We start from the raw sequence: 12,123 nt of genomic DNA on the forward strand, positions 1-12,123 counted from the left end.
ACACACATTCACACACATACAGGTTTTCTGATGCACAGTCACGGTGGGATACCCACACTGGGAAAAAACACAAGTGCAAATCTGCCATCCCATGAATTCAAGATGAATCCTGGTGCATAGTAGGTGCCCAATTTTTTAAAGTTAATTTTGAATCTTTCTCACCCTCACCAATGCACTAACAGAATAACAGAATTCAAATCCCACTACCCACCTTTCTATGTCCCATTTTCAAAACTAACATCGAAATGAAAGAAAGAAAGAAAAAAAGAAAGAAAGAAAGAAAAAAAAAAAGAAACTCACCAAATCAAAAGAAAGGAAGTGCTAAGCAAATACAGGAACCAAAAAGGGTTATAGAGGCTGCTTCACGCTGTCTCATTCAGTTCCTTTGCGGTCCTCTTCTTCAGCACATGCCAAAGCAGTTCCTCACAACCTGTGGGACCAGAGCATCTTGGGTGTGTGACAATGGAAGAGTTGGGTGAGTGAGGACCTTCTTGGAGGAGAAACTGAGGGAATGAAGACTTGGCTGCCATCTCTGTGGTGGGGTGTACTTCTAGCCAGAGGGAGGGTGGTGCTGGAAGATTTTGTTTCCACTTCTCTCATGACCTCAGCCCAACCAAGAGTGAAGCATGAGGAACTATGATTGTTTTGGGGAACTACAGGTTCACTCTTTTCAGTGGCACAAATAGGCTGAGAGTGTGGTGCTCACCAGGGTAAACTATGCACAAATACGTTTGGACCGAATTGTGATTGAGATTGTCATTTTATTATGAATATTTGCTTCTTGGGGGCTGTTGCAGGTCATAGGGTGGTCACACAGTTGGCACCTGCAGATTTGTGATTTAGGAAGAAAAAAAAAAAGAAGGGAGAGGGACAAAGGCGGTGTTATAAGGAGAAGAAATGGAATAGAAGAACAAGAATGAGACATCTGTAAGCGTTGGACAAAGGCCAGGGTAGTTTCATTTGTTCCATGGTTTAGTATTAAATCATGGAGAATTAGTGCTAAAACTCCAGTGATTCTGTTGCTAAGCTTTTTATTCAGAGGAATTCTGAAGGAACGGATTACTGTGGCCTGCAAATATGATACTCTTTCCATTTCAAACAATTAAAACCAGCAGTGAAACAATTGGCCACATTGCTCAGACAGATCCCTGATTTCCAATCTTTGGAGTAATGGAAGGTTTGTCATTCTTGGGATTCATTCCTTATCCTTTGCTGACTTTTGTTGCTGGCATCCTTACTAATACTGAGTCACTAACCTTTTATTCAATTTCCAAGCTGTATTAATTCCACAATGTTCTGGGTTTTTGTATGTTTGGGGTATGTCAAAAGTGTGATTTGAGGGCTGGAGGAGCAGAGAAAGGAAGATAGGCAAATTACAGGAGGGAAGAGATGTTAATGAAGAGGGAAAAGTGTTATTTAATAAATATTGAACTGTTTTGGAGGCAAAGTCTATTTTGATGCTTGGGGTAGAATGTGTTTTGGACTTGGAGTAGAGTCCAGATTCTTACTCTGTGTGAGAATTGGGGAAGTTCACATTTCTGCCTGAGTTCAAAGTCCAGCGCACTAGAATCTAGCCCTTCTTTCTTATTTTAGCAATACCTAATGCTTTCATGCAGGTAATTCAAAAGGGAAGTAATACGTATTTAGTGACTTAAACTAAAACTTGACATTTTTACATATATTAATCATGTTAGTGTCTGAAGCAACTCTCTGAAATAAGTATTGTCCACTTTTTTTTTCCAATGAGATAACTAAGAAAAAAAATAAATGTGTTCAATATCACTCTCAGGTGCCCCTGACACCAAAACTGATTAAGCTACAAGGCAATCTCCTATTTTAGCAGTGCATTGGCTCAGGAGTTCCAAACAATAGAACAACCCAGATAAGTAAAAAAATAAAAATTAGATTTGCACAGTTTTGCACTACTTGAGCAGGATGAATGGTAGAGAAATATGGTGCAGAAATGTAGAAAGTACCAAGCCTCCTGGAAGGTAACATTCATATAATCTATCTGGGTGGCTAAACCTCAGCTGTTTCTTCAGATTGTCAGCATCTCAGTAACTACCCAAAAGACTTAGGGTGGGTCTTTCTTCCCTGCTGCAGAGAAATAGGGTGCAAGACATGTCAGCAAAGGCAGGCGGATATTTCCTTTTTGTAGTACTTCCTCCAACGTTGATGGTTTGTTTCCACCCAGCAGATTTTACCTAAACCTTCATTACTTGGGGATGCTAGATAAAGGAGAACCAGGAGCAGACTCTAGCTCTGAATGAAATCATTCCAATCCAGTGAGATCCCCCAAGAGACCTCACTTTATTCCTTTCATGTTACTGTTGACATTATCGGATTTCTGCAGATGAAGGGCTATAGGGAAGGACTACAGAGTTTTCCGTATAATATTTCCCTCCACCCCTTATAATCCCACATTTGTCATACTGAAATTAGTCATCTGCAAATTACGGAATTTGGCAGAAGGCAAGATAATCTTGAGTGTTGGTGTTATGTGCACTCCTAGGAAACAGGAAGAGAAAAGCCTCTTAACTCATGACTCAGAGGGGAGAGTTTCACTAAACTTTGGTTCACTGGTGCGTCTAAGGGTAACCTTCTCCTCTTAGAGATATGGTTTGCTTCTCTTACAGAGGGTCTCCCCTCTCCCCTAATCTTTACTGTAAATGTCTTTTTATTTTGAATACAAGAAGATCCATGATTTCTGATTGGAGCAAAGCTTAGAAAATAGAAAAGGGCTATATCTTAATAGAGGGGTACAGAACAAAAATTGGGAACCCAGAAGTTTGGCATTCAATCTGGCTAATAAAGTTATGAGAAAACAAGTTTTTCTTTCTCTTTCTACATTAGTTTTCTCTCTCTTTTTAAAAACCTTTTATTATGAGGAATTTTAAAATATACAAAAGTAAAGAAAATAGTTTAATAAAGTCTAGTATACCCATCAACCAGCTTAAACAGTCATCAACTCTTGACCAATCTTATTTCATTAATACACCCACCCATTCCTTACACTCCTGGATTATTTTAAAGCAATATCAGATAATGTCATGTTCATTGGTGAATATTTCCCTATAGCCCTTCATCTGCAGAAATCAAATAATGTCAAATAATAGAATCCACTGTTTTGCAAACTTAAAAATCATGACCTGTGGTAAAAAATCCAATTAGAGATCCACTAATGGGTCTCAACCCACAATTTGAAAAAATTTGTAATAGAATTGCTTCATTATGTAGATGAGGAAGTGGCTTCAGAGAAGAGCATATCATGCCAAGATGATCCTGAGAATCCACATGAAGATGGGGACCGGAATTTTTGACATGAAGTTAGTGCAGGGGCTGGGATCAGATAGCCCAGGATCAGATAGGATCTGCATTAGTAGCAGTGATGCTACTTTTTTTCTTTCTTCTTTTCTTTTCTTTTTTTTTTAGAGGGAGGAGGGAGGTAGGGGCAGAGGAAGAGGGAGAGAGAGAATCTTAAGCAGGCTCCGCGGGGCTCAATCCCACAACGAAATCCTGATCTGAGCCGAAATCAAGAGTTGGATGCTTAGCCAATTGAGCCACTCAGGCGCCCCAGTCTCTTTCTTGATCTACAAGATAAGGACAATAATATCACTTGCCTTAAAGCATTAGGGTGACTAAATTAAATATATAAATTCCTAAGCATAGTGCCTGTAATGTGTAAATTTTTATTATTATTAATTTCATCATAACAGAAAAGTGGTAGTGTGATACTTGTAAAGTGCATTGGTTTTTTCCAAGAAAACTACAGGAGAAACAAATCTCAAGATTTGGATTGCAACATCTTCTTGCTTGATTTCACAATATCTATTTTCTCCTTGATCCCCCCCCCCTTTTTTTTACCCTATATGCCCTAAAAGACAGAACACTTCTACTTTGTTTTGAAAATTTTGTTACGTGCTTGGGATATAAGAAAAAAATAATCAGGTTAAGAATAAGCATTACTCCCCACCACTCCAGCGGTAGTGGGGGGTGGGAGGGATGGGGTGGCTGGGTGATAGATGTTGGGGAGGGTATGTGCTATGGTGAGCACTGTGAATTGTGCAAGACTGTTGAATCACAGACCTGTACCTCTGAAACAAATAATACATTATATGTTAAAAAAAAAAAGAAGAATATAGCAGGAAGGGAAAAATGAAGGGGGGAATCGGAGGGGGAGGTGAACCATGAGAGACTATGGACTCTGAGAAACAAACTGAGGGTTCTAGAGGGGACGGGGGTGGGGGAATGGGTTAGCCTGGTGGTGGGTATTAAGGAGGGCACGTATTGAATGGAGCACTGGGTGTTATATGCAAACAATGAATCATGGAACACTACACCAAAACAAATTATGTAATATATGGTGATTAACATAACAATAAAAAATTTAAAAAAAACTAATGATGTAATATGGTGATTAACATAACAATAAAATAAAAAAATAAAATGAAGCATTACTGTCTTGGTACATTTAGAAAAAAATGTGATTACTTACACTTTTCTGATAGGAAAAATATATAGGATTTACTTTTTTTCTAATTGGGGATCTTTGTGGACAACCCACCCTTCATGAATGATAAAAATTAATACCCTGCAATATAAGAAATCAAATGCTTGAGTGATGCTGTGAAATTGGATGCAACCATAGGAAATAGGTCACAGTATGTGGAGGCATTAAACATCCTCTGGGAGAATAGACCACATTCTTGAAGTAAAATAAAGAGTAAGGGAAGATATTTGAAGATAGCCTTAACCCAAGAGAAGAAGGAGGTGAATGGAGGCACAGGAGCGATATTTAAGGAGGAAATCATCCCAGAAGAGGAATCATCCCATGTTCTGTATTATGATTCTCTCATATCTTATGATACAGATGCCTTATTGGAGGAACTGGAGCGCTCCACCCTCCAAGACAGTGATGAATCCTCCAACCCAGCTCCTCTTTCCCTGGATCAGCACTCCAGAAAGGAGAGTAACCTTGCTAAGACTTCAGAGACCCCTTCTGTTCAGAATGATGCAAGTCCCTTGCCGGTAACTTTTCATTTATTGCAGTACCTTGAATATACATGTTTGAGTGCCTTTCTGAAAATTAATTGTATCTCACATAAAATGATATGAAGGGAGAATCGTGTATCCAGGAAAGAGAAAGAAAAATCCCTTATGAAAAACTTGAAGGTGACTATTTTTGGAAAGGATGAGAATTGAGAAAATCATCATAGAAGAATAAGCCTTTGAGAACTGAATTTTTTCTAATGAGGGCATGGTAACACAGTATTCCCTATTTTACTCAGACTCTTCTGGTAGGACTGTCTGGGCATCAGAGCTGCATGTTGCAGTTTGACTGGAATGGCACTCACCAAGACTGGGGGTCACCTGGGCAAGGCCGAGTGGCAGCTCAGACAAGTCTTTTCAGGGTGACTTTTTAAAGTCACAACTTTCCGGGTCTTATTTTCTGTTGAATTATTAGGAAACCCAATTAGTAGTACACCTACAGGTGATGGCACTCTAGGGAACCGACACAAACAAGCTATACTCATAAGAGATGGTATATAAGAAAAACCCAGAAATCCAATTTATTAATTTCTGGTTAGAGTCAAAACCATCAAGTACAACGGAGAACAGTATTTGCTGATTCGCATATTCCCTTCCTGTTGGTAAGTCTACATGAATCTACTTTATAATGAGGAAGTTGCTTGATGAAAATGGCATTAGTTTAAGAGGAATTAAGTAGATACTCTTCATATGCAGTGTTTTGAACAGTATTCTGATTCATCCTTGCGCCCTTGGTATGAACTCCTGGTTGCATGGCCCTAAAATTTGAGCCTGTGTTTCTTTCCCCCTTTAACTGTTCTTCCCTTCAGCTACATATATACAGTTTTGTTTTTTTTTTCATATATATAGTTTTAAGGATGCACATTTATTTCCCTCCTAGGATGCTATTGTCTTTTCTCCTCAAGGCAAGATCACAGCCACAGGCTCTTAGCTGGTTTGCTATACTTGCCCCCTGCATTTTATTTTCAGAGTAGCAGCCAAAGTGATCCCGTAAAACTTAAATCAGATCTCATCATTCCTCTACTCAGAATCCCACTGTGAATTTCCATCTCCAATTGAAGTAAAAGCCATGGTCTTTACACTGACCTTAGTGGCGTGACTGAATGTCCTTGTTCACTTGGAAAAGCCCTGGGTTTTTGCTTCTTTTCTCAACATTCAGTTATTGGCTTTGCCATTTACCATAGATTTTCCATATTTTATGAAGTTTTCTTGTTAGCATTTCCACTAACGTAAACCAGGTTGGGTTGATAGACCTCCATTTGGTTCTTCTGGCTTCTTCCAACGTCTCGTCTAGTAGCATGTGAAATATATTCAGTGAACAGAATTCTAACTTTATTATGGCTAAATCCAAAGATGGCTAATGATAACTCATCTCTTCTTTCCCTGATCCTGTTCAGACAAATCCTAACCGGTAAGCACCCTTTCAGGGATAATATGCAGAGTGCTGATTGTTAAAGCTAAGAGCTTAAGCACAATCAGTCAGGAACAACCAACTCCTCTGGTGTTAGGTGGTGGCAGGAAAACTTTCGAGGCTTTTCCCCCAGATGGCCACTTGGTATACCACCACTCGTGCTTATGAGGTACATAGAGCCTCCTCAGGATCAGAAAAAAACATGGGAAACTTTGGCTTAATGTCATACAAATTATGTTTAGGAAATAGAGGCCAAGCATTCTTGCCATTGAGTGTAGCATAATCTAAAAGTTCTCGGTAAAGCAGTTTTGGCCTTAATGGTATATGTAAAGCTGTAGCTATTTATTTCATTATTTGGCAATGTTTTTATTTTTGCATTCGATGCTTTGAGCAGCATTTGGCTCAAACCAAAACCAAATCCAAAATTACATGTTTAATTTTCTCAAGAAATTGATGGGGGATGTGTAATTTGCCCCAAATATTTGCCAACATTTCCTGGCCACCCTGGAGGCAAGTAGATTACTGCCCCCTTGGAAGACAGGAAAACACAGGTATGGGGAAGAAGCATCAGCCTCTACTTCAGAAGTTAATAGTTTAAGAAGAGTGTGCCCAATGATTTAACATGTACAACTGCAGGAGGTGTGTCTACATGTCATGGCGAAGCACACCTTTCCATTTGGGTCAAGTGACGCCTCTAAATTGGTTTTGCTCATTGTCAGTTTCAAGTTATCTTGTGCTTGTAACTAAAGTGTAAACGTGATGATTGAGTTGATGCCCTTTGTAAACCACCAAATAATGTCAGCTTTATATCAGTGCCACCTCAGTCAGGACATTTGTTAATTCCAAAAGCTTTCGTTTTTTTATCCAATCCAAAGGATCGAAGTAAAGTACTTGGAAATTCATTCTTCTGTCAAAAAGAATTGAAACATCCGATATTGTTAATGCTATTGTAAATTTAGTTGAGAAGTTCAACATTGAAGAAAAAGTGGGTGGTTTTTTTTTTGGTGGTAATATGAATATAAATTTTGGTGGAGCACAGATTTATGATAAAAAAAATGTTCTTTACAGACTTAAAAACCTATGAAGCAGAAACGTGCCTAGAATTGGTTGTGATGTACACAAAGTTCATGACTGCATCCAAAGAAGCTGCAGGATTCCATCAATCAAACTAGAAACTGCAAATGTCAAAATTTACAAATATATATTTACACATAAGCACAGTACATGTATAACTCATCTACAAAGCTCTTGTGACAGAAGCTGATGTTGAATACAGAAACATTTCAGTATGGTTGCATATGCTTTTCTGTGTTGCCTGTCATCAGGTTTTAGAAATGCCTGAGCCTTTGAAAAAATGCTTTGTAAAGCAACTTAAATATAGGTTACATTATGTGCAAGATCAGTCAGAAATATTTAATCAAATTATTCAGTGAATGTAGCATGGAAATTCAGCTTTTGAAGCTTTTAGCAAGTTGCAATTATGTAAAACAAAGCTTGCAAAAAGGAAAGGGCTCAAATGTCTCTTGACAAAAGCTGGGGAGGAATTGAACAAGTTAAAAGATGAGAGCTCAAATGGTTTAATTACCTAATTTGAAAATCGTGCTTTGGAAAAATCTTGCCTTTGGTGGAGTTTCTAATTTTAATTGGATAAATTTATATTCTCCACCAGAATGGGATGGAATTGTGAAGGCCTATGATTTTGCAGTATCTACATTTGGCAACATGTTAAAAAGAATCTTGAATAGAGACAACTTAAGAGCTCATCTTGTAAAAACATTACTAAAGAAAGGTACTCCGGATGGAGGCAGAAATACAGCACCTGTGAAAATATTGGGGCAGAAATATTTATACATTTTAATATGGGAAACAATTGAGGATATTCTCCATTTAGCAGAATATGCCCTGAATTTAGAGGATCAACAGCAGCTGAGTGGGAGCCTTTGCTTAATTGAAAAAATTATGGTTTATAGAGAAGCATCAATTAAAAGTGTCAACAACTTCAAAATATATTAATTATAAAATCAGCTCTGCGGAAGTTTGCAATTTTATTAAAAATATGAAAATAATAAGATCAGATTAAAAAAAGACATCTTTCAGAAAAATTTCCACATCACAATGTTAGAGGCAACAATGGCTAGGTAACCAATTAAGGGATATGAATCTATATCAAGAGTAATTATTTACTGTGCTGTTTAAAAATATTCAAATAATATAAAAGTATTTTTGTTGGTTTTTTTTTTTTTAGTTAATGTTTGGGGCGACTGGGTAGCTCAGTTGGTTAAGCATCTGACTCTTGATTTTGGCTCAGGTCATGATCTCAGGATCATGAGATCAAGCCTCAAGTCAGACTCTGCACTCAGTGGGGAGTCTGCTTGAGATTCTCTCTCTTTCTCCCTCTGCCCCTCCCCTGCATGCGTGCACTTTCTTTCTCAAGTAAATAAATAAATCTTAAAAGAAATTAATGTTTTTAGCTATGTGTCATTTTAAAATATTCTAGAAAATTTTATTTTGAAAATAAGTTTTCAACAATTATTTTGTAGGTCCATCAATACAATAAAACCAAGCTTTTGGTCAATAAATATATATTTTAAAAATTATAGAGTATTAATTATTTTTGGTACCTTCCCCTCGTTCACTTTCAAGAACATCCCAGTTTGAACAATAAATTATATGGTCACCCTACCTGCTTGATCTGGCCTCTTTTACTCCCATCCCTGTCTCACCAGTTCACTGTGCAGGCCACCCCAGCCTCTTTTCTGTTCCACAGATGCTCCAGGGTGCTGGCCCCCTGAACCATGTTCCCCCTGATATCTGCTTACTTCCCTTACCTTCTGTGAATCCTCACTCAAGTGTCCCCTTCTCAGTGAGTCCTTCCCTGATCAATATATTTTTAATTGCCATCTCTCCCCCATTTCTCATCTCCCACCTCCTGATGAGTTTTACATATTAATGGATTTATTCTTTTTCTTATTAATGTTTTTATTACCTGTTTCTCACCACCATAATGTAAGGTCAGGGTAGACAATTTTTGTTTGTTCGTTTAGTTTTGTTTTTTGACTGCTGCATCCCTGGCCCTGGCACATGACAGGTATTCAATAAATATTTGTTCAATAAATGAGTGAGTTGCTAGGCAACTACCGTTTAGAGACACACATTATTATTATTGTTTTTGTATGTTAAATTTAGTTGTGTTATAGTCTTCCCCTAGACACCATCCTGTCTAGTTAAAGAGCTTTGTTCTGATTCATTTTGTTTGTTCTGTGGTTCCTATGTGAGTACGATCAACTTCTCGATTTCAGTGCTTTGGGGGCAGGGAGAGGGACATTATTATTTGCTTAGAACGTGGCCTTTTGCTGTGGGATGGCTGTTTTTCCTCTCCCTTGTGAAAGATCTCAGAGATACGCTAGTTACCAGTCCCGTTTAGAAGCTAAAAACATCCCCTAATTCTGGGTGTAGATGAGTGCCAACATTCTCCTAACAGACACTCATTCTCTGCTCTTCTCTGTCGCTTACATGTCTTAGGTGCAGCTCGTGTATACTACCCATATCCAGGAGCACAATGTCTACAGGTATGTTTTTTATTAAATACTTAAAAAAATTAAAGTTATTAGATAATTTTATCAATCTGGGTTTGGATGCTTTTGCGTGTGTTCATTATTAGAACTCCTGCTAAGTCACTCCTCCTCTTCCCCAGTGTTTGAACAGAGGTGGAATTCTGCCAAACTCACTTGGCAGTTTCTCAGGGTACGTGGCTTCTAGATGGGTTGTCTGGGCTGGTGGGCTCTGCTATTTCCTTCACCACCTGAGAAAAGTGTAAATAGTTTGAGTCACCACACATGTTTTGGCTGGGCTACTCTAAATAGCATGTTCCAGATCATGGAACAGGAAGTACCTAATGAAATTTCAGCAAGATGCCAACAAAACCAGAGCTAGGATTAGGATCAAACCAAGACGAGAGGGTCTCTGCAGCATACTACTGAATGTGTACTTCTAATGAATCTGTACTTCTTTCTATATTTGCTCAAGATTTATTTAGCCAAGGAAGGGGGTTTCCTTTTAAAAACATTACATACTGAAACAGACCCACTTACTAAATCATTTCTTCTGGCCAAGGCTGCTTTTCTTGTTCTCTCTTCAGGTAGTGCTTGTCATTTAAAAAAAAAAAAAAATCAGCTTTCTGGGAAACAAATGGAAGGGCTTAAGAAATTAAAAGGGAAACAAGACAGCAAAGGCTCATGTGTGGTAAAGAGTACCACACCACACCTTATTTGGTTCTAGAATTGCAGCCAGGAGCGCACACATGATGCCAAATAAGGGAAGGACCTGTGTTATCATGAAGTCTTTTTATAACTTCCCACCTGAGTACTCTTTCTACTTCGATGGGAGTAAGGCCAGTTTATTAATATAATTGCCAGTTTATTCCAGTTCCAGGAGATGGCCTGGTGGGATGTCCCCTAGACCACCCTGTCCATCCTTCTTGTAAAAAAATAAAAGCAAAACAACAAGAAAACAGTGCCTGGTGCACATAGACTTGCAGTAAATATTGATTTTTAAAAACTAGGAAACCAAGACTTCAACAGAAATATTAGTGAACACAGGCACCCAGAACATAAAAGCCAGCACAACTGACAGCGATTTTTCTGTACATCTGGCATTGTGGTCAATTGATGGCACACCAATGTATAAGTCTTTGATCTTTTTCCCATTTCTTTCTCTTTTCTTGCTCTGCTCTGTATTCCAGGGGAGCTGACCCCTGTCGGTTGGGTTTTCCAGGCTCCAGGATTAGTTGGCTTTCTCTGGCTTTGACCAATGGGAGGCACTGTGCAGAGAGAGCTGGAGGGCGAAAGGCAAGGCAAGTCAGGACATTTCTTCCCCTAGTCTCTCTCCACAGGTCATCCAGGTCAGCAAGCTACACCTCCTTTATGGCTTCAGCTGGAGCAAGACAGAGCCGCTGTGATTCCAGCATGTGCCTATCTGCCTTGGCCCCTGGCTTTTAGTAACTTTGCTTTTTTTTTTTTTTTTTGGTCCCTTTGGCGTAATGGTTACCTGCTGTGGCTTATCTCTGAGTTACCTCAATATCTTCTGTTTAGTTCTGCCATCACCTGTGTAATCAAATTTCTGGATTAAATTCCTTCGGCTTACTCCCAGTATGTTTGCATTTTCTGGAGTGGGCCGTGACTGATACACCTCCCCAAGTACGGAGTGATACTTGCCCTGAAGATTTGCATGAGAGATTGATAGGAAATCCAGGTGGCCTAGTCAGTATGTAATAGACTGAAACAAATCCATATGGCTGGTGTAACTCAGAGCCGAAAATGCTCCCATGCATAGGTAGAGCTTGAGACTCAGAAACCAGATTCCCGCATCCCACTTTCACAATTTCCTCTGTCTTGTTTAAGTGAACTGAATGTTGCTCTCAACCTTGAAACTATTCAATACTAGTTGCGAGTATAGTGACGTGATAATATTTCTAATGTAGTTATATATCAGTAGCAATATGAACAATAATTTAGAAATGTACACATGAACAAAAATAATTTTGGTAAGAATGAGGAGAAAAAATTCATAAAAACATTTGCAGAAGAATGAATAGGAGAAAACTCCAGCACAGTGAAGCCCCTCACGTGAGGAGTCTGTATTCTTTTAAACGCATCTCTTGTATT

General features: G+C 38.7%; 1 protein-coding gene across 1 annotated transcript in view; it reads left to right on the forward strand.

Annotated features, from left to right (window-relative positions):
* The first annotated feature begins 338 nt into the window (after positions 1 to 338).
* The window catches only part of LPXN (leupaxin), a 40,776-nt gene continuing 28,991 nt past the window's right edge, over positions 339 to 12,123 (forward strand). Inside the window, exons 1-3 of the mRNA XM_025879160.2 lie at positions 339 to 475; positions 4,871 to 5,028; positions 9,983 to 10,029. Coding sequence (XP_025734945.2) covers positions 463 to 475; positions 4,871 to 5,028; positions 9,983 to 10,029 — 218 coding nt within the window. The 5' untranslated portion in view covers positions 339 to 462. The remainder of the gene's footprint in view (positions 476 to 4,870; positions 5,029 to 9,982; positions 10,030 to 12,123) is intronic.

The sequence above is a fragment of the Callorhinus ursinus genome, unplaced genomic scaffold, assembly GCF_003265705.2.
Source record: "Callorhinus ursinus isolate GAN/ISIS: 27379988/994484 unplaced genomic scaffold, GSC_fseal_2.0 scaffold21, whole genome shotgun sequence".
NCBI classification, from domain to species: Eukaryota; Metazoa; Chordata; class Mammalia; order Carnivora; family Otariidae; genus Callorhinus; species Callorhinus ursinus.